At 36.8% G+C, this 19,784-nt stretch overlaps 8 protein-coding genes across 8 annotated transcripts; 2 read left to right on the forward strand and 6 right to left on the reverse strand.

The window, feature by feature from the left end:
* Window positions 1-90: 90 nt before the first annotated feature.
* Window positions 91-4,946, reverse strand: C9374_011275 (uncharacterized protein; the record flags this gene model as incomplete). The annotated part of the gene is made up of 5 exons (XM_044686912.1): window positions 91-2,918; window positions 2,977-3,144; window positions 3,195-3,924; window positions 3,981-4,027; window positions 4,094-4,946. 5 exons carry the CDS (start codon window positions 4,944-4,946, stop codon window positions 91-93), a joined length of 4,626 nt encoding a protein of 1,541 aa, XP_044554444.1.
* Window positions 4,947-5,259: 313 nt separating this feature from the next.
* Window positions 5,260-10,524, reverse strand: C9374_011276 (uncharacterized protein; the record flags this gene model as incomplete). The annotated part of the gene is made up of 2 exons (XM_044686913.1): window positions 5,260-8,393; window positions 8,460-10,524. 2 exons carry the CDS (start codon window positions 10,522-10,524, stop codon window positions 5,260-5,262), a joined length of 5,199 nt encoding a protein of 1,732 aa, XP_044554445.1.
* Window positions 10,525-10,727: 203 nt separating this feature from the next.
* Window positions 10,728-11,882, forward strand: C9374_011277 (uncharacterized protein; the record flags this gene model as incomplete). The annotated part of the gene is made up of 5 exons (XM_044686914.1): window positions 10,728-10,778; window positions 10,855-10,902; window positions 10,952-11,008; window positions 11,056-11,124; window positions 11,169-11,882. The coding sequence occupies 5 exons, from the start codon at window positions 10,728-10,730 to the stop codon at window positions 11,880-11,882; spliced, it is 939 nt and encodes a 312-aa protein (XP_044554446.1).
* A 1,103-nt stretch (window positions 11,883-12,985) lies between these two features.
* Window positions 12,986-14,443, reverse strand: C9374_011278 (uncharacterized protein; the record flags this gene model as incomplete). The annotated part of the gene is made up of 1 exon (XM_044686915.1): window positions 12,986-14,443. The coding sequence occupies one exon, from the start codon at window positions 14,441-14,443 to the stop codon at window positions 12,986-12,988; it is 1,458 nt and encodes a 485-aa protein (XP_044554447.1).
* Window positions 14,444-14,517: 74 nt separating this feature from the next.
* Window positions 14,518-15,882, reverse strand: C9374_011279 (uncharacterized protein; the record flags this gene model as incomplete). The annotated part of the gene is made up of 1 exon (XM_044686917.1): window positions 14,518-15,882. The coding sequence occupies one exon, from the start codon at window positions 15,880-15,882 to the stop codon at window positions 14,518-14,520; it is 1,365 nt and encodes a 454-aa protein (XP_044554448.1).
* Window positions 15,883-16,124: 242 nt separating this feature from the next.
* On the reverse strand, window positions 16,125-16,772 carry C9374_011280 (uncharacterized protein; the record flags this gene model as incomplete). The annotated part of the gene is made up of 1 exon (XM_044686918.1): window positions 16,125-16,772. One exon carries the CDS (start codon window positions 16,770-16,772, stop codon window positions 16,125-16,127), a length of 648 nt encoding a protein of 215 aa, XP_044554449.1.
* Window positions 16,773-17,899: 1,127 nt separating this feature from the next.
* Window positions 17,900-18,775, reverse strand: C9374_011281 (uncharacterized protein; the record flags this gene model as incomplete). Its single annotated transcript, XM_044686919.1, has 2 exons — window positions 17,900-18,245; window positions 18,303-18,775. The coding sequence occupies 2 exons, from the start codon at window positions 18,773-18,775 to the stop codon at window positions 17,900-17,902; spliced, it is 819 nt and encodes a 272-aa protein (XP_044554450.1).
* Window positions 18,776-19,065: 290 nt separating this feature from the next.
* C9374_011282 (uncharacterized protein) lies at window positions 19,066-19,752 on the forward strand (the record flags this gene model as incomplete). The annotated part of the gene is made up of 1 exon (XM_044686920.1): window positions 19,066-19,752. One exon carries the CDS (start codon window positions 19,066-19,068, stop codon window positions 19,750-19,752), a length of 687 nt encoding a protein of 228 aa, XP_044554451.1.
* Between the last annotated feature and the right edge of the window lie 32 nt (window positions 19,753-19,784).

The following is a 19,784-nucleotide window of genomic DNA, read 5'->3' on the forward strand; positions in this document are numbered from 1 at the left end:
CCTGATGAGCTTGTTGTTATCAATGAAATTTTTGATGGGCCGTTGCAAGACTCTTTTTCCCTTCTTCCCATACTCTTCGATTGAGTTCCACTAGAATTCAGTTTCTTTCATTTCTTGATTTACAAAACTGGGGCTTCCTTCAAGTGTGACATTGTAAAAGTTACGTTCCTTCTTTTTCTTTCTTCGTACAACAATGATTATGATCACAATAAGTCCCAACAACACCAAAAAAAGTGCTGCAACGGTAATGGGAGCTATTACTGCAACAACATAAAAAATAGCTTCGTTTGTGAAGTGTGGCGTTGAGGTGCCTGGAACAATAATGTTAGGATTGTCTGCCGAGCAATTGAGGCCAGAGTAATGGGGGAAGCACAGGCACGTATCAGTGTCCGTGCAATTGCCATTAGAAGAACAAACTTGGGAACTGTTGCTAGGAATTCCAAAACACTTGTGAAGCTCACAATTCTGTCCAAAATAAGAGTCCTTGCATGTGCATACGTTAAAGTCCGTGCAGTTACCTCTGTTTGAACACACAACATTCGACTGATTGCTCCTATGTCCAAAACATGTTGTTTGCTCACATTTTGGTCCAAAATAGTGTTCAAAACATTGACACTTATTAAACTCAATACAGGTTCCCCTGGATGAACAAGAGTGAGACGAGTTACTCGCCAATTCAAAGCACTCAGTCACTTCACACTTTGAACCGTAATAATTTTCAAAGCAATGACAAATGTTTGGTGCCACACATTCTCCCTTTGATGAGCAAACACTGGAAGCATCACTTTGAATTCCATAGCATGTAGTAAGGTTACATGCTCTACCGAAATAGTTCGCATCACACTCACAAATGTTGACATCAGAACAATTTCCTTTGGAAGAGCACACAGACGAATCGTTATTCCAAATTCCAAAACACTTGTGAAATTGACATCTATTTCCAGAATAGCTGTCCTTGCATTCACAATTATTATATTTTGTACAGCGTCCTCGATTATTTCCAGAGCAAGCCGCGCTTGAATCATTACTCGACACTCCAAAACAGGTGGTTAATTCACATTCATGACCAAAATAGTTGTCAAAACATGTGCAATTGTTAAGAGAGGTGCAATTTCCTGCTCCAGAACAAACATTGGAAACATTTCCTAAAATTCCAAAGCAATAAGAAATTTCACACTCTGTGCCTTCATATCCTTGCCTGCAATGACATTGGTCTTTGGAAATACAATTTCCATGTGAATTACATACAGAGGAATCGTTTGAGAATTTTCCAAAACAAGTTGTAACGTTGCATTCAAGGCCGTAAAAATCTTCAGAGCAGAGACAAAAGTCTTTGTTTACGCAGCGACCATGATTGTTGCATACAGTGCTAGTATTTGAGGTTAAACCAAAACATGTAGTCGTAGAGCAATTGGGGCCAAAATACTCAGCCATGCATTCACAATGATTTGGCCCTGTACAATTACCATGGCCAGAGCAGACTAACGGATCATTGGTACTGTCATGGCCAAAGCACTGGAACAGTTGACATTCATCACCATAATATTCTGGATCACAGGAACAGTTATTAAAGGATACGCATTTTCCTTGACTTGAAGAACATGCCTGTGAGGAGTTTGAATAGTGTCCGTAGCACTCTGTAACTTCGCATTCACGACCATAGTAGTGCTCCTGACATTCACAATGGTTGAATTTGGTACAATTTCCTCTCCTGTTGTTACAAACATTGGTATCATTGCTCCACCATCCAAAGCATTGTGCAATTTGACATTCTATTCCTGAATAGCTTTCATTGCAAGTGCAGTGGTTGAGAGAAGTACAGTTTCCGTTGGAAGAGCACACGTTGGAGTCGTTGCTCAACAATCCAAAGCATTCCATGATTTCACATTCTCTTCCATGATATCCTTCGTCACAGGAGCAACTGTTGTGAGCGACGCACCGGCCTTTAGATGAACATACCATAGAGTCATTGCTAAATATTCCATAACATGAGGTAATCTCACATTCAGGCCCAAAATAATCTGAAAAACAGCTGCACCAGTTGGAAGAGGTACAATTACCGTTCGAAGAGCACACAGCAGAATCATTACTTAATTTTCCAAAACATGATGTAACTTGACAATTGATTCCAAAGTAATTTTCAAAGCACGTACAAGTATTGTACGAGGTACAGTTGCCATTCGAGGAGCAAGTTTCAGAGCTATTACTCCACAAACCAAAGCATTGACTCAACTCACACATAATTCCTTGATACCCTTCATGACAAGTGCAATTGTTAAACGAGCTGCAATACCCTCGTTCATGACCAGAACAAACAGCAGTTGTATTGGTATTCAATATTCCAAAGCATGTGGTCTGCTCGCATTGTAAACCAAAATAGCCCTCTGTGCATGTACAATTGTTTGGGTGTGAGCATATTCCATGCGACGAGCAAACATAGGAGCTATTAAAATCTAGTATTCCGTAGCAGTCTATCCACTGACATTCAGATCCATTGTATCCAGGAAAACAAGAGCAGCGATCTGGTTTCTCACACACGCCATGTGTTGAACAAACAAGTGAAGAATTTGAGTCAATACCAAAGCATTGAGGTGATTCGCATTGCCCAAAATCATTGAGTGTCAGATTTTGAGAGCTACAAAAAGGAGTTAGCTTTTGTAAGCTAAACTCCCATGTTGCAATCACCTCCCCAAAATTGGATACTGCAATGTTATTCAGGGTACAAGACAATTGGTTGGCATTACAATCAGAATTTTGAGACATCAAAGAAGTGATATTTCCATCTTTCGATATCTTTCGAATCACTGAGGTGTATGAATTTGCTTGTGAATATTGAATAAAAAACACCTCACCGCTTGGAACGACGTTGATACTTCTCGGATAGTGTAGGTCAGCCAATAATGCACTACCTCCGTCACCTATTTATGTCCAACACATTGGATCTCCTATGCTGTCGAGTACTTGATAATTACTTACCAGAATATCCATAATTTCCAGTCCCAGCAATGGTCACAATGGTACCATTTGTGAAAATTTTTCTAAGCCTATGATTGTAGGTATCGCTCACAAATATTTCACCATTAGTAGCAATGACAATTCCATCAGGGGTGTCTAAGTCTGCATTTATGGCAGGACCTCCATCACCTAATTGTTGTTCAATAATAGAACACCGGTTCATAAGTGAGCTTACTTACCAGAGAACCCATTATTTCCAGTCCCAGCAATTCGAATAATATTTCCACTCGAGTCAATTTTTCTAATCCTATTTCTGTAGGATTCTACGAAAAATACCTCACCGGTTAAAGGTGAAACTGCAACACTGCATGGACAAACTATTCGTGATTGAAGAGCGGGCATTCCATCTCCTGCATTAGATCCTCCCCCTGCAAACGGTGAAATAACTCCATTGCTTGTCATTTTCATGATCATGTCGTTATCAGAGTCCGCAAGAATCATCTCATTATTTTTCGTTATTGAAATTCCAGGGCTGTTGTAAAATGTAAAACCACCAATGGATCCTGACGGTACAACAGTTGTAATTATGCCATTGACATCAATTTTTCTTACTCTATTTAACAACATGTCTTGTATATAAATTTCATTATTGGGTGACAAAGCCACATAATTAAAGTCGCTAGTTAAAGTAGAAAAAAACAATTCTCCAACAATTAAATGTGAATATTTCGCTTGGTAGCCGTCCCCGTCACCGTATCCAGCGATCGTGCGAACAATATTGTCTACAAGAGAAATATTTCTAATCCTGTAATTGTAAGTATCAGTAATTAGCAACTCGTGATTTGGGGTAAGAGTAATGTAATAGGGAGAGTTAAACTTGGCATTGACTGCAAGGCTCCCGTCTCCTTCGAACCCACCATTCGTTCCAGTCCCTGCAATAGTGGTAATACCCCAGATACAGATATCTTCCTAATTCGGTGGTTGTTGGTGTCACACAAATACACATCATCATTTTCAGATAGTACAAGACCACGAGGATAATTCAATTTGCTATTGGTTGCCACTCCATCCCCTAAACATCACAAAATTGTCATCATTATACTTGGCAAAAATGACGTTAAGGTAACACCAAACCTACCATTGAATCCATTTTGCCCGTTTCCTGCTATGGTTGTTAATGATCCATCCAACCCTATTTTTCGTATTCGATGATTTTTTGTGTCCGAAAAATAAACCTCTCTTGAATTATTGGAAACTGCAATTCCAGAAGGGCCATTTAGTTTACAATTTGTGGCAAGCCCATCCCCGTTAAATCCTCCATTTCCACTAATCCCAGCAATTGTAACGATCGTACCATTCCGCAATATTTTTCGAATCTTATGATTACCTGTATCACTGATATAAATTTCATTATCCAGAGAAATTGCAATTCCTGAAGGTGAATTTAAACTACAATTTGTAGCTGGCCAACATTCACTTCCAAAATCAGCTGCCACTCCATTTCCTGCTACAGTAATGATCGTACCATTGGAGCTGAGCAAAATTTGTCGTATTCGATGATTTTTTGTATCAGTAAAGTACACATCACCGCTTATGGGTGAGACTGCAATAGCATAAGGCGTATTAAGGATGGAATTTGTGAGGGCCAACATGTAATCTCCACCATAACCGACACTACTATTTCCAGCTATGGATGTAATGATATTTGTTTCATTATTGTATGAGATCTTACGAATCCGATTTCCATCACAAATATAAACGTCTCGGGTGAGAGGTGAATAAGCAATTCCGAGGGGAAGAAGTAATTTGGAATGTATGGCAGGAGTATCGTCATTGACTGTAGTTCCTCCTGCTATAATCTCACTGGAATATTGTGTTTCTAATGACCTGCTGCTCGGTGATGATAAGGCTTGAACAAGCGGACGATGGATGCTTATTTCGGAAAGGAGTTGTAAGCACAACATCATGAATGTTGTAGTACCCAGCATCATGATGAAGGAGAAACAAGTTATCTGTGGTGGAAGCTGTTTCCATATCGTTATCATTGGTGGAGTCGTCCGAACGGGTTGAAATGTTTTTGCTTGAAATTGAGTGAATTGATGTCGTTTTTTTTTTCCTGTACTTGATCAACAAATTGCAATTTGTTTTTTAGCATCGTTGCAAGCAGTTTTTAAAGCGCTCTGATGCTAGGATCAGGGTTATGGTTATTAGCTCTGGGCCTGTTATTTAAACCACATTTTTTTTGAAAGTTGACACCAACAAGAAAATGTATTTTAGATCCAAGAATTTAAGTTTTTTTCATTTCTACACGGTATGTGAGTTTAGAACCGTGCTCTTTTCCAATATTATTGTGTCATGATCCCAATTCATTCTGGCAAGTTTTGGAATGAACTCCTCAAGACGTTCTTTATGGAAGAACAAAGGAACACCTCTGCGCAAATTCTTATCTTCTTCTCCCATCGAGTCGAGATATGGGCTTGGTAAAATGGAAGATCTACCCTCGTGCAACAACAGTAATCTAGAAGAAGGTACCATTAAGAATAGTCCAAATCCTGAAAAGTGTTCTCGAGCGTGTCGTGTACATTTTCCAAGTGGCTCATCTTTGGAACATGAACAGTTTTTGAGCCATGCAATTTTTCCTGTGATGAGACAAAGAGTTGGATTTTCCAACTTTTTACCACATTCAGGACATGCTTCGTTGTGGTATTGAAGGAAAATATCTTCATACAAGCGAGGTAGCTCAATGAAAGAAAATGGGTGACACTTTCCAAAGAATGGCAGTAAAGAATCTGCTTGAAGTACATACAAACTTTCCTCGTCTTCTTCGAAGTTTTCCGTCTCCAATACAATTGCTGAAATAGATTGCATCGAAAGTGTGACTTGTTCTATCCATTTTGCAATTAGATCATTATGGGCTGGAGAATTTTTGATGGCCATCAAGAGTTCACTAATTGAAGGCAATTTCAAATAAGAACGCAATTGAGAGTAATCATTTCCAATGGGTAACACTTCATCAGGGAATAAGAAAGAATGATATAATGCTGCTCTTCTTAAAAAAGCTAAAGAAAATGCTTCCATCTCTTGTTCTGTTAAATCCACAACCTTACGTTGGAAACTAGACACAATTGGAATATTTGCTATTGAAGTTATATCTTCATCTAAACTCTCTACTCCAGTGCTTACACTAACTCCTAATCTAATATTGAATTGGATTATTATTTGAATAACGAGAGCCTGATATAAAAGTCCAAGTATTTCGTGATATTGGGATTTCTTGAGGGCGACTTGTGATGAAAAAAGTAAGGTGGTTAATCGAACCAGTAAAGAAAACATATCACTGCTCAGCAAAGGCAAATACATCTTTCCACTTCTCTTTTGTTCGTTATAGAGTTTGAGATTTTCAAATTCAGTTAATCCCATCAATGATGCATAAAGTGCTTTCAGTTGAAGCGAGCTGGTTTTCTTGTTATCTTCACTCAATTGTTGATATGATATGAGGAGATCAAAAAGATGAGAAATAGATTTTCTGCTTGATTCAGAAAGAGGTGAAACCACTGACAAACTTGAGCTTCTTTGTAAAATTTCCTCCACAACCAGTTCGGAGATGAGAGCATTACAAAAGTATGACGAGTCTGTTCTTTCAAAATTTTCAATAGATATTTCCATTGGATCTAAAGTATCGCCGAGGTCTTCTTTCTTTTTACGAATAATCTTTTCTGAGAAAGTGGAAAATGTTGTGTTGGTTTTAACATCCTCAACAGCATTCTTAATGCTCAGGTTCGTAAATATGGATTTGATGTCATCCAAATCAGGCAAAGAATACGAGTAGGTGGAGTTGGTATTGTCCACATGAGTATGAGTGCTTGAAGCTAGTGGACACAAGCAATTGATAACTCTATTACAAACGGGACAGAGAATCTCCATTGATTCCAAGTTAATTTGACCAAATCCCTTATATCTTCTCCTTCTTGATTCTTCTTGAAGTAAGTTCGAATAATATCGATCATAGCAATCTGCATGGCAAGCATGAGAACAGTAATTGATTTGCACATTGTGTTCCTTGTTGACATCAGAAAACATTTCAGTAAGGTCTCCAATGTCAACTACAATTTTGTTTTCGATATTTGGAAACACTTTTTGGTTGTCGTTGGAATAGACAATGTGAGGAAATGGATTTTTCACAATTTGACACATCAGAGAAAGGGAGGTATTTCCTTCAGGAGACTGGTGGTCGTGACAGAATGCACATTTGAGTTTGTCGACGCTTTCGACCACTTCCTCGTCTTCGTCGAGGCTTAGTGCGAATTTTTGCTGGCTAGCCTTCATTTTCTCTAATAGTTTTTGCCGACTTTCCAACGCTTTTTGTTTCTTACGATCCTTTTCTTCTTTGTGTCTAGAACTCTCGGTCACTGATTTAGCCTCCAATATTATTTGATCACATGTTTCATTCAATTCGCTCAACCTATTCAATATTTTCTCAACAAGCTCAGGTTGACCTGATACCTTGAATAACAATTCAATGATTGAATATCTTGAGCCGTCCTCCATTTCAATAGACTGCAAAACATAATTGATTGGAGACTCGTTTTCTTTGAATGGAATGTCGAGCGCATTTGAGATGGGAGAAAATAAAGTTTTTTGAGGAGGACGTGTGAGCTTGTAATTCCTAGTGTCTAAGGAATTTAAAGAAGCCAACAATGCATGTAAAATGTAGGGTGGTAGTTGCTCGGAGGCACTAGTTTTCACAGATCTATACATCACCAAAAAAATGATCTTGTAGAGATATGACGAAACAATCAAGTTCATCAACCCATGCTCAATTTGAGTATTGGCAGCGTGAGTAGGTTTTTCCAGGAACAAGGGTGGAGATGACTTGCCTCCATGTTGTGCTTTGTAATTCTCGATTGCTTGATAATATTTTTGTGAGCTCATACTAATGAAATAAGGATTAAACTCATCCCATTGGTTTGATTTAACAGTAAAGTATCCTTGTTCATGTGATCCCTTTGGCTTGTGAAAATTGGCAACTTCATTCACAAACGCTTTAACATCTACATCTGATCTAAATGACTTGGGAATAGAGTTTACAATGTCAGAAAATTTACATTTTTGTTCCGAGAAGAGATAGTGCAAAACGTATTGACGGCAAATGTCCCAATTGGTCATTGACTCCATATTCACTCTGTTGGAGTATATAGTCAATAATAACCTTACGAATTCTTCCTCTAATACTGCACGTCTATCTTCATCTTCTGTTGGCTTACTCATGGTATATAATTTAATATGGCCCAGAGTGTTGTTGAATTTCTTCAGTAAAGTCTTGTAGATAAGTTCATTATTGTCAATCAGACCAAATATCAGTTGAACCAAAAAAAAGTCATTGCAATAAGCGTAATCTGCAAATTTTTCGCTAGCAAAGTTAAAGTGTTGATCAAGAACTAAATTTAAACGCATACATATTTAAACGCAACATAAATTCAATTCCAAAAATTCAAAATACATACTGTGTTCATGATTTCTTTGCCATAATCTCGCATTAATTTGGGCACCAGTTACAAACTCTTTTAAAGGGTGTTCAACCACTTGCAACAAGAACTTATTAGTAATGTCTACATCACTGGGAGTTGTTTCTTTGAGAATATTTGAAATGGTATCTCGAATTTCAAGAGTAGGATATCTAGTCATAAGTTGAATAAATACAGTGGTAGCAAATCTTTGAATCGGCAGGTGATATGTAATTGGAATATTGAATGGCTTCTCATTCTTCACTGTTCCATCATTATCAATTTCCACATTATCATCCTTAATAAACTTGGCAAGAGAACGAACTATCTGTTTTAGCAGTCCTATGTAATTGGTGTTTTCGGAAAATGTTTCGATAACGTTCGTGACTTTTCTTGCAATCTTGGGTAATGTAATCATCTCCAAGTTAAATATGGTAAACCATTGGCTTTCATCGGTATCCAACCGTTTAATATCGGATGCTGCTTGGATGTAGGATAAAAATGTTAGAAACTTATGCAAGCATTCCTCGTTAAGTAATAGCTCTTCACAAAATCGTTTGTGTATCACACAATATGATATATCAAATATAACATGATATACTGCATCAATTTTGTGTGTAGTGGTCACTGGTTTGTACACGAGCTTGTTGTTTCTAGAATCATCCATTTGAGCCTCTTCTTCAATAGCTTCAATTAAACTGTCTAACAATATGGATACAAGGTTACACTTGTCTACTAAGTGGGTAGCAATGGTAGGAGTGGTAAATAGTTGAACTGAAATGCTAGAAACGTGAACATCTTTTGAGACATCTTCGTCTTCATCCTCTGCAAAATATGAATTAGCCTCTTTCTTCTTTTTTGTAAAGGCAATATAATCTGAAATAATTAGAGAATAGTTTCTGAGGAAACACTCGGAAAAGAACAGTTTAAATTCTGCATCAGTAATTAGTGCTGAATAAAGCTCATAAAATTTGGTCTTAGCAGATTGTGACATTTTTGGCATGGATTGCAATTGCTCGTCCACAATGGTGATGTTTTCTTTGTTTCCTAATTTTCTTAACTCGTGGTAAGCCAAGTTTTTCAAACAAGGAGATGAGTTAATCTTTTCTGCAATAGATTCAAGCATGTAAACAAAGTTTTGATAAAGAGTTTGAAGCTGAAGAGATTTTTGTCTCTCTTTTTCATCTTCAATACTGTTAAACTTTTCTACTATCTTTCGTATGTACATCATGATAACTCCATCATTTCCGAATATTGACATCATTAATACCTCTAGTAATTGTTTGTAATTATGATCCAGGTGTGCTAATGGGTCGCTTCTGCCGGTGTGGTCACAACAAAAACCTGCTTCAGACCACGCTTCTGCATCTCCACAGTCACACATACCGTTTGACGTTCTGGTCATCGTGTAGTCATGGCCTTCATGGTTACCCTTTTTGAAACATTCTTCACAAATTGCGCATGTTGGATCTTTTTGGCAAGTGCGGCACTTGAAGGCCAAATCACCAACAGTCCAAGTTTTACCACAAACACCTCTGTTGGTGGTAACCATTTTTCGATAAAAGTTCTGTTTTTTAGGATTACCAAAGTACAAGAAAACTTCGAACCATTCAATACCCTTCATGACTGCCTCATCAGTAGGAACCTTTGCGTCAGATGTGGTTTCTGGAGTAAATCCTCTCAGAAATTGCATCAATGTTTGAAGATCCGGTGCAGTTCCACCACTCAATAATTGTTCAAGTTGAGTTCTCCCCATGTTTTGTCGTGTTGGAAGCTGTAATTCCTGTTCTTGATGCTTTGGAATTTCAAAAACAACGTCTCTAAAAAACCCGATCATGTGCCTTGTTCTTTCTTCATCACTCCACTTTGTATCATGCCAATACTTTTGAAAGTAATCTCTTGCTCCAGTTTCAATCATTTCACCATCGCCATATATTTTCCTAAAATCTTGCAAAATATTTTCATCCGTGATGTAGTAGTGTTCAGAAGCGTTGTTTCCACCTCCTCGAACACCCTCGTCCGATGATGACGATGATCGATTTCTCCCTAAAAACGAAGCAAACATTTTTTTTTAATCTTAAAAATAATAATATTAATTCCATCATGCTCTTACACCACAAACTACGCCTGAGCGTAAAGTGCAAAAACTGACGAAGAAAAAATTCGGCTCGTTTTAGTAAGTCCCGGAGTCAAAAAAAATGGAGTGATTGGTCTGTGGTGTTGTTTTCTGCTTCTCACACAAAAAAACACACCAACAACACACACAACATGGAAGCTGAATTAGTGGTCATTGAAGAGGGCACTGTGCCTCTATACTGTGTAAGTAATTGATTATTACCACAACAACAACATCATCAAACAACAATTTCAACACCTACACTAATCTTTACCTCAGCTTGGTGTTTCTGATTGTGATTCGAGTTGCGAAACAAATACTAATCACGTAAGTACTAGTGAATATCGTTCACCTTGTATTGATCTCAATTATCAAGGCCAATGAATCACCAGCATTGGATAGCCAATCCACAACGAACCAGAGTACGAACAATGTAAGTATTATGTTTGTCCAGTATTCAGCAGTAACATATTTCACAAGATTCCTTCATCATCAAGCATCGAAATGAACCCTTCTCACCCATCATCACCAGTAATGACTACCTCTACAGTATGTTTCAAATTTGTTACAATGTGTTTGCTTAACTTGTTCAGGAATGGATCTTCACAGACGAAACTATATCATTTCCACCTTGCTGTCTGTTGCCTAGCACAAGCAGCTTCTCTGGTATTGTTGATGAGACACAATGTACGATAACACCAAACAACAAATGTGATGATGACAATATTTCCCAACAGAGCAAAAAACGAAAATCAAGAACCACAGATGAAGCTGCTGAAGACACTCACAAGGAATATCAATTCACTTTAGAGAAAGGACTGTTTGAATTTGTACCAAAATATAATTCCTTTAAAGAAGTACCAGATGAGAAGAAACAAATTTATGGAATTATATGGGAACAGTTCGCCAAATGTGCAAGAAATATTATTTATCAACATCTACAGATGAGATGTTCAAACTCCATCAGCCATGAAACGGTTGGATGTTGCAACCCAAACGTGTTTTATCTTGCTCTGAGGGGAACAAAGGCTAAATATTACCAATGGTATCAAGACATTTTGTGGAATGGCCTAAAGAAGAGACAGAAGTGCATTCAATTCAGATTTACTGACAGTGTTCCTCCTTTAGACAAATGCAAGCATTGGTCTGAGTTGGAAATTACTCACTCACGTCTTACACGTAAATTCGGAAAGAAGATTACGAAACACAAGATGAAAATTGTATACATTTCTCTCACATGTAATGTGGAAACTAATCAAGTGTGGACATCGTTCAAGTTTGACAAAGAATTCGAGTTTGTACAATAAAACAATTAAATTCAATCCTCAATACACTCTAAATCACAAAAAATGTAATCAAATTGAAACTTTTCATCACCGTCCACAAACCAAACCACATCTAACAACAACTTTTTTGAAGGTCAATCATATGGACTTTCAAATCAAAATCACCACACATGGTGTTCCTCTCCATTATCTTCTTTCAATGTGCAATCACCGTCATCTACCGGTTTCAGTAGCATTAATCCCGGCTCTTTTGATTCACCAAGAACATCACACCATCTTTCGAAAGAATTTATGAAGATCTGATACAACCAAACCAATCCAATTCAATGAGCTATCAGAATATCCCTATTCAATATGGAGGATGTGAACATTTATTTCAAAATCATCAATCCTATTATCCACAATCTTCTCATAATTTCTCCACAATCCAACATAACCTTGACAATCCGAACACATTATCATCTCAACCTTCACAACATGAAACCAATCAAACCAACATTCAAACACACAACAAAATACAACAATTACTTTGTCGATAAGCTAGCTTCACTCGCATAAAACAAAAGCGAGGAGGTCCACCGAGCACAGAAAACAAATTGAAAATAATTAATAATATTATTGATAATACTGATCTCAATTTCTCTCAGTTAAGCTCCAAGGAGATGCTGTTATTAAATTAAAGAACAAGAGTTTTTGCTTTTTGTTGTAATTTAATTTTTCAAGTTGACATTAATTTTCACTCCAAAAAAAATGCCTTCACCAAAGATGAGGTCGAGTATTTTAAATCACACACCTAAACTACGATTACACAGCAACAACGTGGAACAACTTTGATGTAACTTAGATACCAAGTGATCAGTACAAAAGATGGATTTTTATCGTGTAACGAGAAACTTGTTGAACGGTGTAATGACGGTGAATGTGAGTATTATCATCAACAATCAACCAATCCTTGTATAACGAAAGGCTGAAGAGAATTGCTTTCGAAACGTTAGTAACTGGCTTTGGTACAATAGGTGTGGTCATAATCAGGAGGAGGTTCACTTTTAATGAACGAACGTCAGCACTACTGAATAAAACTTTACAAGATTCTGAACCAATCCCGGAGTTTCTGCATTTCGTTGTCAAAAAATTTTTGCCTTTTTGAGTCGAATTTTTTCGCTGGTAGTTTTCTTATGGCGTAGTTTGTGGTGATCTTCTTCGAATTCGCCATTCATGTCGTTGAAGCGATCAACATTATACACAGGTTGATGCTGATGATGGAAGGAAGCATCTTCTTCATAAACCTCATCATCACTTGCTTCTTCTTCTGAATAGTCTTCTTCATTGGAAAAGTCATCATCGTCTTGAAGAAAGAGCGATACTTGATTTGAAAATCCTTCAAGCCTCATAGTCATGAGTGAGCAAAATGCAAGCATGGAATCCTTTTCATCTTCATCATCCCCTTCCATCACAAAGGACAGAGCAAAATCTTCACCTTGTTGCAATCGTTGTAGCTTATCTGAATATGATATTCGCTGAATGATCAAGTGAATATGTTTGTATTGATTCAACTCGAGAATGGTTTCCTGTGCTTTGGCGATCAGTAAACAAAATTCAACAATCTTGTCTTTGAGAAATGATTTCATGGTTGGATGTCGTTTTTCAAGAGAGTCAGCAAACGATGAGAAGGATCTCGAAACCAAAAACCAAATCATTCTAGCACTTGTGGTTGTGACATTATGTTTGGAAAAGGACGCTTTGTTTCCTAATTGAGGAATTTGTTGTTTTTCATTGGCAATGAAATAGGCCAAGTTCACAGTGCTGCTTTCATTTCCAGTTTCTGCACAATATGTCACATCTTTAAAGTATGAATAAAATCGCTTCTTCATCCAATCAATATTCTCTAATTTATGCAAAGGATAAAAAGAAGAAGCTAATTCCCATGATTTGCTTAATCGACACATTGAGACATTAATATCTCGCAATGTTACAAATGGTAAAATATATTCATGCACAATATTGAATGGTATTTGTTGTCCAAGCATTGTAAAACTCATTTTCTCAAGATCTCTTCGAATACTATCAAAATTATGTGTCACTCGTTTTCGATCTTTCAACAACAATAATTTCATTTGTTTTGTCATTTCTGCAATTTTTGATGAGTTCATAATGGTTCTAAATTCTTGGGTAGTGGAGACCGAATCCAATTCATTTTGATCATTTGAAGTTTCCAACGATTGTACACCGTTTTCATTTGGAGTCAACCCCGACTGCTTCTCACTCTCTTGATTCAAATCCTCGTGATTTACAAGAAGAGACGATTGATGAGAAGAAACGTCAAATTGATCTTCGTCATCTTCCGAAGGTTTGTACTGTAGGGGTGATTCGAACAGTCCTGATCGACTCTTTTCGAATTGTTCCAAAATCTTTTCTTTTTGAGAAAATTCTTGAGAACGAATTTGTTGTTCCGATGTTTGTACTAATTCAGGAGCAGAGACAGTAATTTCAGACGGTTGACCATCACTAGATGACTCTCCGAAAAGATCATTGTATGAAGAGAGAAGAGAATTGAGATTGGCGAATTGTTGTTGTGGAAGCATTTTTTTAATGTTTGACAAGTGAACAAGTCACAACACATTGCTCAACGAAACGTTGCCAACGAACTTTCAAACGATCAATGTTTATCTGGCATTCGGAAATTCATTCGATCCACATAGAGCCACAATTTTCTTGGATCCAAATGATCTGCAAAAGGACAATTATATGGAACATGATAGGCATTGGGAGTTTTAGCACACCATGTGTTTGCCAGAAGACTCACTGTAGTGGCATAAAGACCTTCATGTTGCCTTAATTGTTGTTGCATTGGTAAATAATACCATTCGACCATGGCACCAAAATTTCCTCCAATGTTTGCAAAATCAGATTGTGACAGAGCAGAATTTGAATTCAATGAGAGAGGACATCCAGCTTTTGCGGAATACTGACATAGCTCGTTCAACAATTGTTCACAATCTGCATCGGAGACGACATTCTCAACCACTACATATCCATATCGATGATAAAAATCAATATGTCGTTGTGTGAGACGAGAATGTTGATTCACAATAGGTTGAATTTGATCATCTGGCTGCAATAAGGTCTTGTAAGATCTCTCATTATACAAACATTGACCGAGAGGTGTCAATGGAATTAAATCCTTCTCCACATTCAACAATTGTTGTTCCATTTTAAACTTGGAATTGAAATCCGAAGGATGTTCAAAAATCTTTCGTTTTTCTTTGAGAGATTCAATGGTCTTCTCGTTCACACGATGAGCCACTGAATAAGCATGATAAAATACGGAGCGAGGTCGATCCATTTCATTGGCGTCAGAATTTCGGTGAGCACTTCGAATATCAAAGTAAATAAAATCTCCCTTCTCAATAGGATGATAAGGAATGGCATCATGCTCTTTCACAATCTTTCTCATATATTCAAGACAATCATTGGCATTCATGGTTGACAATAATTCAGTACTCGCTGGAGGTGCTGTCCAATCGCGAGGAACTCTCTTCACCTTCCTCACCAATTCAAACAATGGTTCATCCTCTTTCTGATTGAAACGAATATGATACGAGGAAATCCATGGCGATTTGGTTCGTTTGGATTTTCCTTCTCTCAACATTTCATCCATGGCAGGGAAATATCGTTCTGCAACACTGGCAAAACCAGGTATTAATTCCAAACCTCCTTCTTTCTTATTGGGATTTGTATGTCCGGAGGTTAGGCATAACATGGATTGAAACGGTCTGAAGCGATCCAAAGGCCCATACGTAAAATCACTCTTTAATTTTCCCCATAAATTGTAGGGCCATGAATCCAAGTGGAGTCCTGTTCCGGTTTGAATGAGAATATCTTCACTCGTAGTAGTACTACTACTGGATGCTTCTGCTGCTTTCTTTTTGTAATATTCCTTTTTGAAAGATTTCGATGAATTCTTTTTCTTTTCGGAAGAGGAACTAGCCACACGTTCCGATGGTTTGTTCTTGTTCGTCATGCTTGATAGTAAATTGAATTGATTTTTTCAATTTTCTACTTCATCGCTCTTCATTCTTATGAGAATATTTCATTTTCAAATTGCATGATGAATTTCAAAAATAGATCCAAAGTTCAAAGTGGTAAATGAAGTAATTTATTAATTGTAATGTTTAATTGAGACCCTATGGATCAAAATGCCACGTCGCTATGAACACTTGGCGGCCAGTTATCCCTAAGGTAATTTTTCTGACACCCGTAGCCTCAAACTTTGAGATTTTGTATTTTTCTATTCAATTCCAACTCGACATCTTCTGGCGACATGGGTGTGAAAGGTGTCGTCACTCTCGACAAGTGTTGTTGCATCGTTGGAGGATTCGACCCAATTGGTTCTTCTGTCCCACTCGACATGTTCTCTTGGCTCATCAATGGACCATACAACAGCAAAACGAATACTGCAAATATGAAAATACCAAAACATTGTAAAAAGTAATCAATGATGTGCAAATAAGGAACATAGAGTGTGGTGGCAAAGGAGACAGCTCCAGCTAAAATTTGAAGAAATGCACTCAAAACCATTCCAATAATGAGACCAATGATTTTTCTACAGGGAGTTCTTTTTGAGGTGCTCTGTTTGGAATGTAAAGATTGATTTTTCACAACGTAGAGTAAACGAATTCCCAAAAACATGAACATGACGGTTTGGAAGGTCATGACTGCAATGAATACCACAAAGACGACAATGTAAATGGAAGTAACATCAAAATCGATACTCATTTTCATCAATAGGTCTGTGATGGTTAAGGTTAGAGTCAAGGCAATGAAAATTATTTCACACAAAATGGTGATAATGATTAAAGTCTTTTGAAAAATCTTGAAGGTTCTTTTGGACATGGCACCTGACATTCTCATTGTGTTCAAACTATTGGAATTTCACATTTATGGTTGGAAAATAAATGCATTCAAATACTTACAATACAATCATGATAAAAGCCATAATCAAAATAATTGTTGCAATTTGTGAAACAACTAATCCAATTTCAAACGTTGAACACACCCACATGGCAATTTCCATATCATGTAAATTCCCAACAAGTGTCAAATCTTGGAAAGAATTAATTTTCAACCCAATGGCATTATATACCAAACGAAAAATTAATCCAAAATATTGAACCAAGATAAAGATTATCACTAACAAGAAGAGTATTTTGTGATTTCTCTTCAATGCCTCTTTCGCTTTAGAATGAAGATGAATATAGCCATCAGCAAGATGGTGAATACTACGAGAAAGAATATCGAGTTTGCAATGGATGAAACATTCTCTGTGAAGGATGGAAATTTTAGAACTAATTGTTGATGAGTCATATTGGTTGATGTAGAGGAGGAGTTGTTGGAAAGTAAATCAAATGTCGAAGTGGGATGAGGGTAAATGACGGTCATGAAAGAAAACACGAAAGAAATTAGAAAATGAGTATTGTTTTTTGTTGTTGGAATTTGTTCAACATGCAATAGTGTTGCTCTTCTCTTTCCTTAAGCAAAAGATCATAATGACTTTACCCTCTCTTTGATTCTTATTTCTTGACACTTGACATCTACTGTCGCATTCATTTTTTGACCAACATGCTCTAAATAGATCGATTTGTGTATGTGCTATCCCAACCTATCTATTTTAGAACGTGTTCATCAAATATTAATCCAATTCTCTTTCAATTGTTAAACATTGTTTATTTCAGCAACCGTACCGATCTCTTTTTTGTGTTCAACAGTTCGTTGTGAAGCTGCTTTCAAATCACGGCATGATGCATTCCATTTCTCAGATGCAGAAGCACTGATTGGACTCTGTGGTGACTGGAGTTCAGAGAGGTTAATTTGAACTTGCTCGTTATTCAGCAACGGACCATACAATAACAAGACGAATACTGCAAATATGAAAACACCAAAACATTGTAAAAAGTAATCAATGATATGCAAATAAGGAACATAGAGAGATGTTGCAAATGAAACACCGCCTGCTAAAATTTGAAGAAAAGCGCTTAAAATCATTCCAAAGATGAGACCAATATTTTTCCATAAGGTGGATGATTAGTGACAGTTTTGTTTTGGAGAGAACGATGTTTGACAATGTACAATAATCGAATTCCCAACACAGTAAACATCACAGTCTCCAACACCATGACCACTATATAAATAGTGAATACCAGAGAATAGATGGCAATGACATCAAAATCAAAATAAGGCATTTTCATCAACAAATCAGTGATAGTCATTGTAAACACGAGACCAATGAAAACAATTTCACAAATGATGGTTATAGACGTAATTACTCTCCATAATTTGGTGTATGTTTGTTTGGACATGGTACCTGACAATCTCATCGTCTTTAAACTATGGAATTTCAAGAATTACCATAATGAGTAATTGCCAAACGTATGTAGTACTTACAACACAAGAATGATAAATGCCATGATCATAATAATGGTTGCAATTTGGGAATAGACCATACTAACTTCCAACGTTGAAAATACCCACATGGCAATTTCCATTTCATTCAAATTCTGAATTGTTGTCAAATCTTGAAATGAATTAATTTTCAAACCAATTCCATTATAAACCAAACGAAAAATCAAACCCAACGATTGAACTACAACAAAGATGGACATCCAAACAAACAAAATTTTATGATTCCGTTTCATGACATGACGAGTTTTGTAAATGAAAATTGCAATTCCTGACATCAAGATGGAAAATACAATTAAAAAGAAACAAGAATTGGCAATGGATGAAACATTTTCAATATATGAAGGAAATTTCTCTGCTAATTCTTGAGATGATGTTGTGGTGTTTGAATTCAGAGAAGATGAATTGGAGATTTGGTCACCAAGAAGAAGACGCAGGTTCGACCTAAATTGCCACATGTTTGATTTTGAATTATTTAATGGTTTTGACAGTTGGAGGAGAGAAATATGAAAGATTTAGACAGAAGTGATGTTTCTTGTTTTAGAGAGGTTGTTTATTTGAAGAGATGTTCTTTTTTTTATGGCCATGGAGATAATTACAGCGAGGGAAATTATCAGTTTGATTTCATGAAATGGGATGACATACTTTGTAACAATGATTGAAACCCTGAATTGTTGCCAGGATATATATTAGTTACAACGATTCATTTGAAAAGCAAATATTCAAAACACTTAGACACTATAAAAAAATGGCCACTTTAACAATGTCACCAAATTATTCCATCACACTCTATGCCATTAAAACAGCAGCGAGTATGATTCCTCATATTTTACTGCGCGAGATGAAACTCAAGCATGACATTGTATTTCTCGATCAATCCAAGAATGAACATAAAAGTGAAGAATATTTAAAGATTAATCCGAATGGTGTTGTTCCGACGTTGGTGATTAAAGAACAAGACCATGATGATCTTGTGATCTTTGAAACAAGTGCCATTTGTTTATACTTGACCGATCGATTTCCACAATTGAATTTGGCTCCACCATTGAATAGTAAAGAGAGAGCACAATTTTATCAGTGGATGGCATTACTATCTACTGGCATTCAACCAGACATGATTTTATTTTATTATCCTCATCGATATGTCAGCAGTGAAGATCAATATGCTACTTTTAAATTGGAGACTGAAAAGAGAATTTATGAGAAATTCAAAATATTTGATCGAATTTTATCAGATGGAAGAACATACTTGTTAGGTGAAGAGTTTTATTGTGTGGATATTTATTTATTTATCTTGTCTCGTTGGTCAAGAAATTTTCAAGCTCATAAGGCAAGAGATTTACCTCATTTAGGTCCATATTTGAGGAGAATATTTGAGAGAGAATCGGTTCAACAAGTGTTGAATATTGAGGAAATTAAAGAGCCATACTTTTAAGGATGTGGTGGCACCAATGATGGCACGAATAC

Source organism: Naegleria lovaniensis (assembly GCF_003324165.1).
Source record: "Naegleria lovaniensis strain ATCC 30569 chromosome Unknown tig004, whole genome shotgun sequence".
Lineage (NCBI taxonomy): Eukaryota > Heterolobosea > Eutetramitea > Acrasida > Naegleriidae > Naegleria > Naegleria lovaniensis.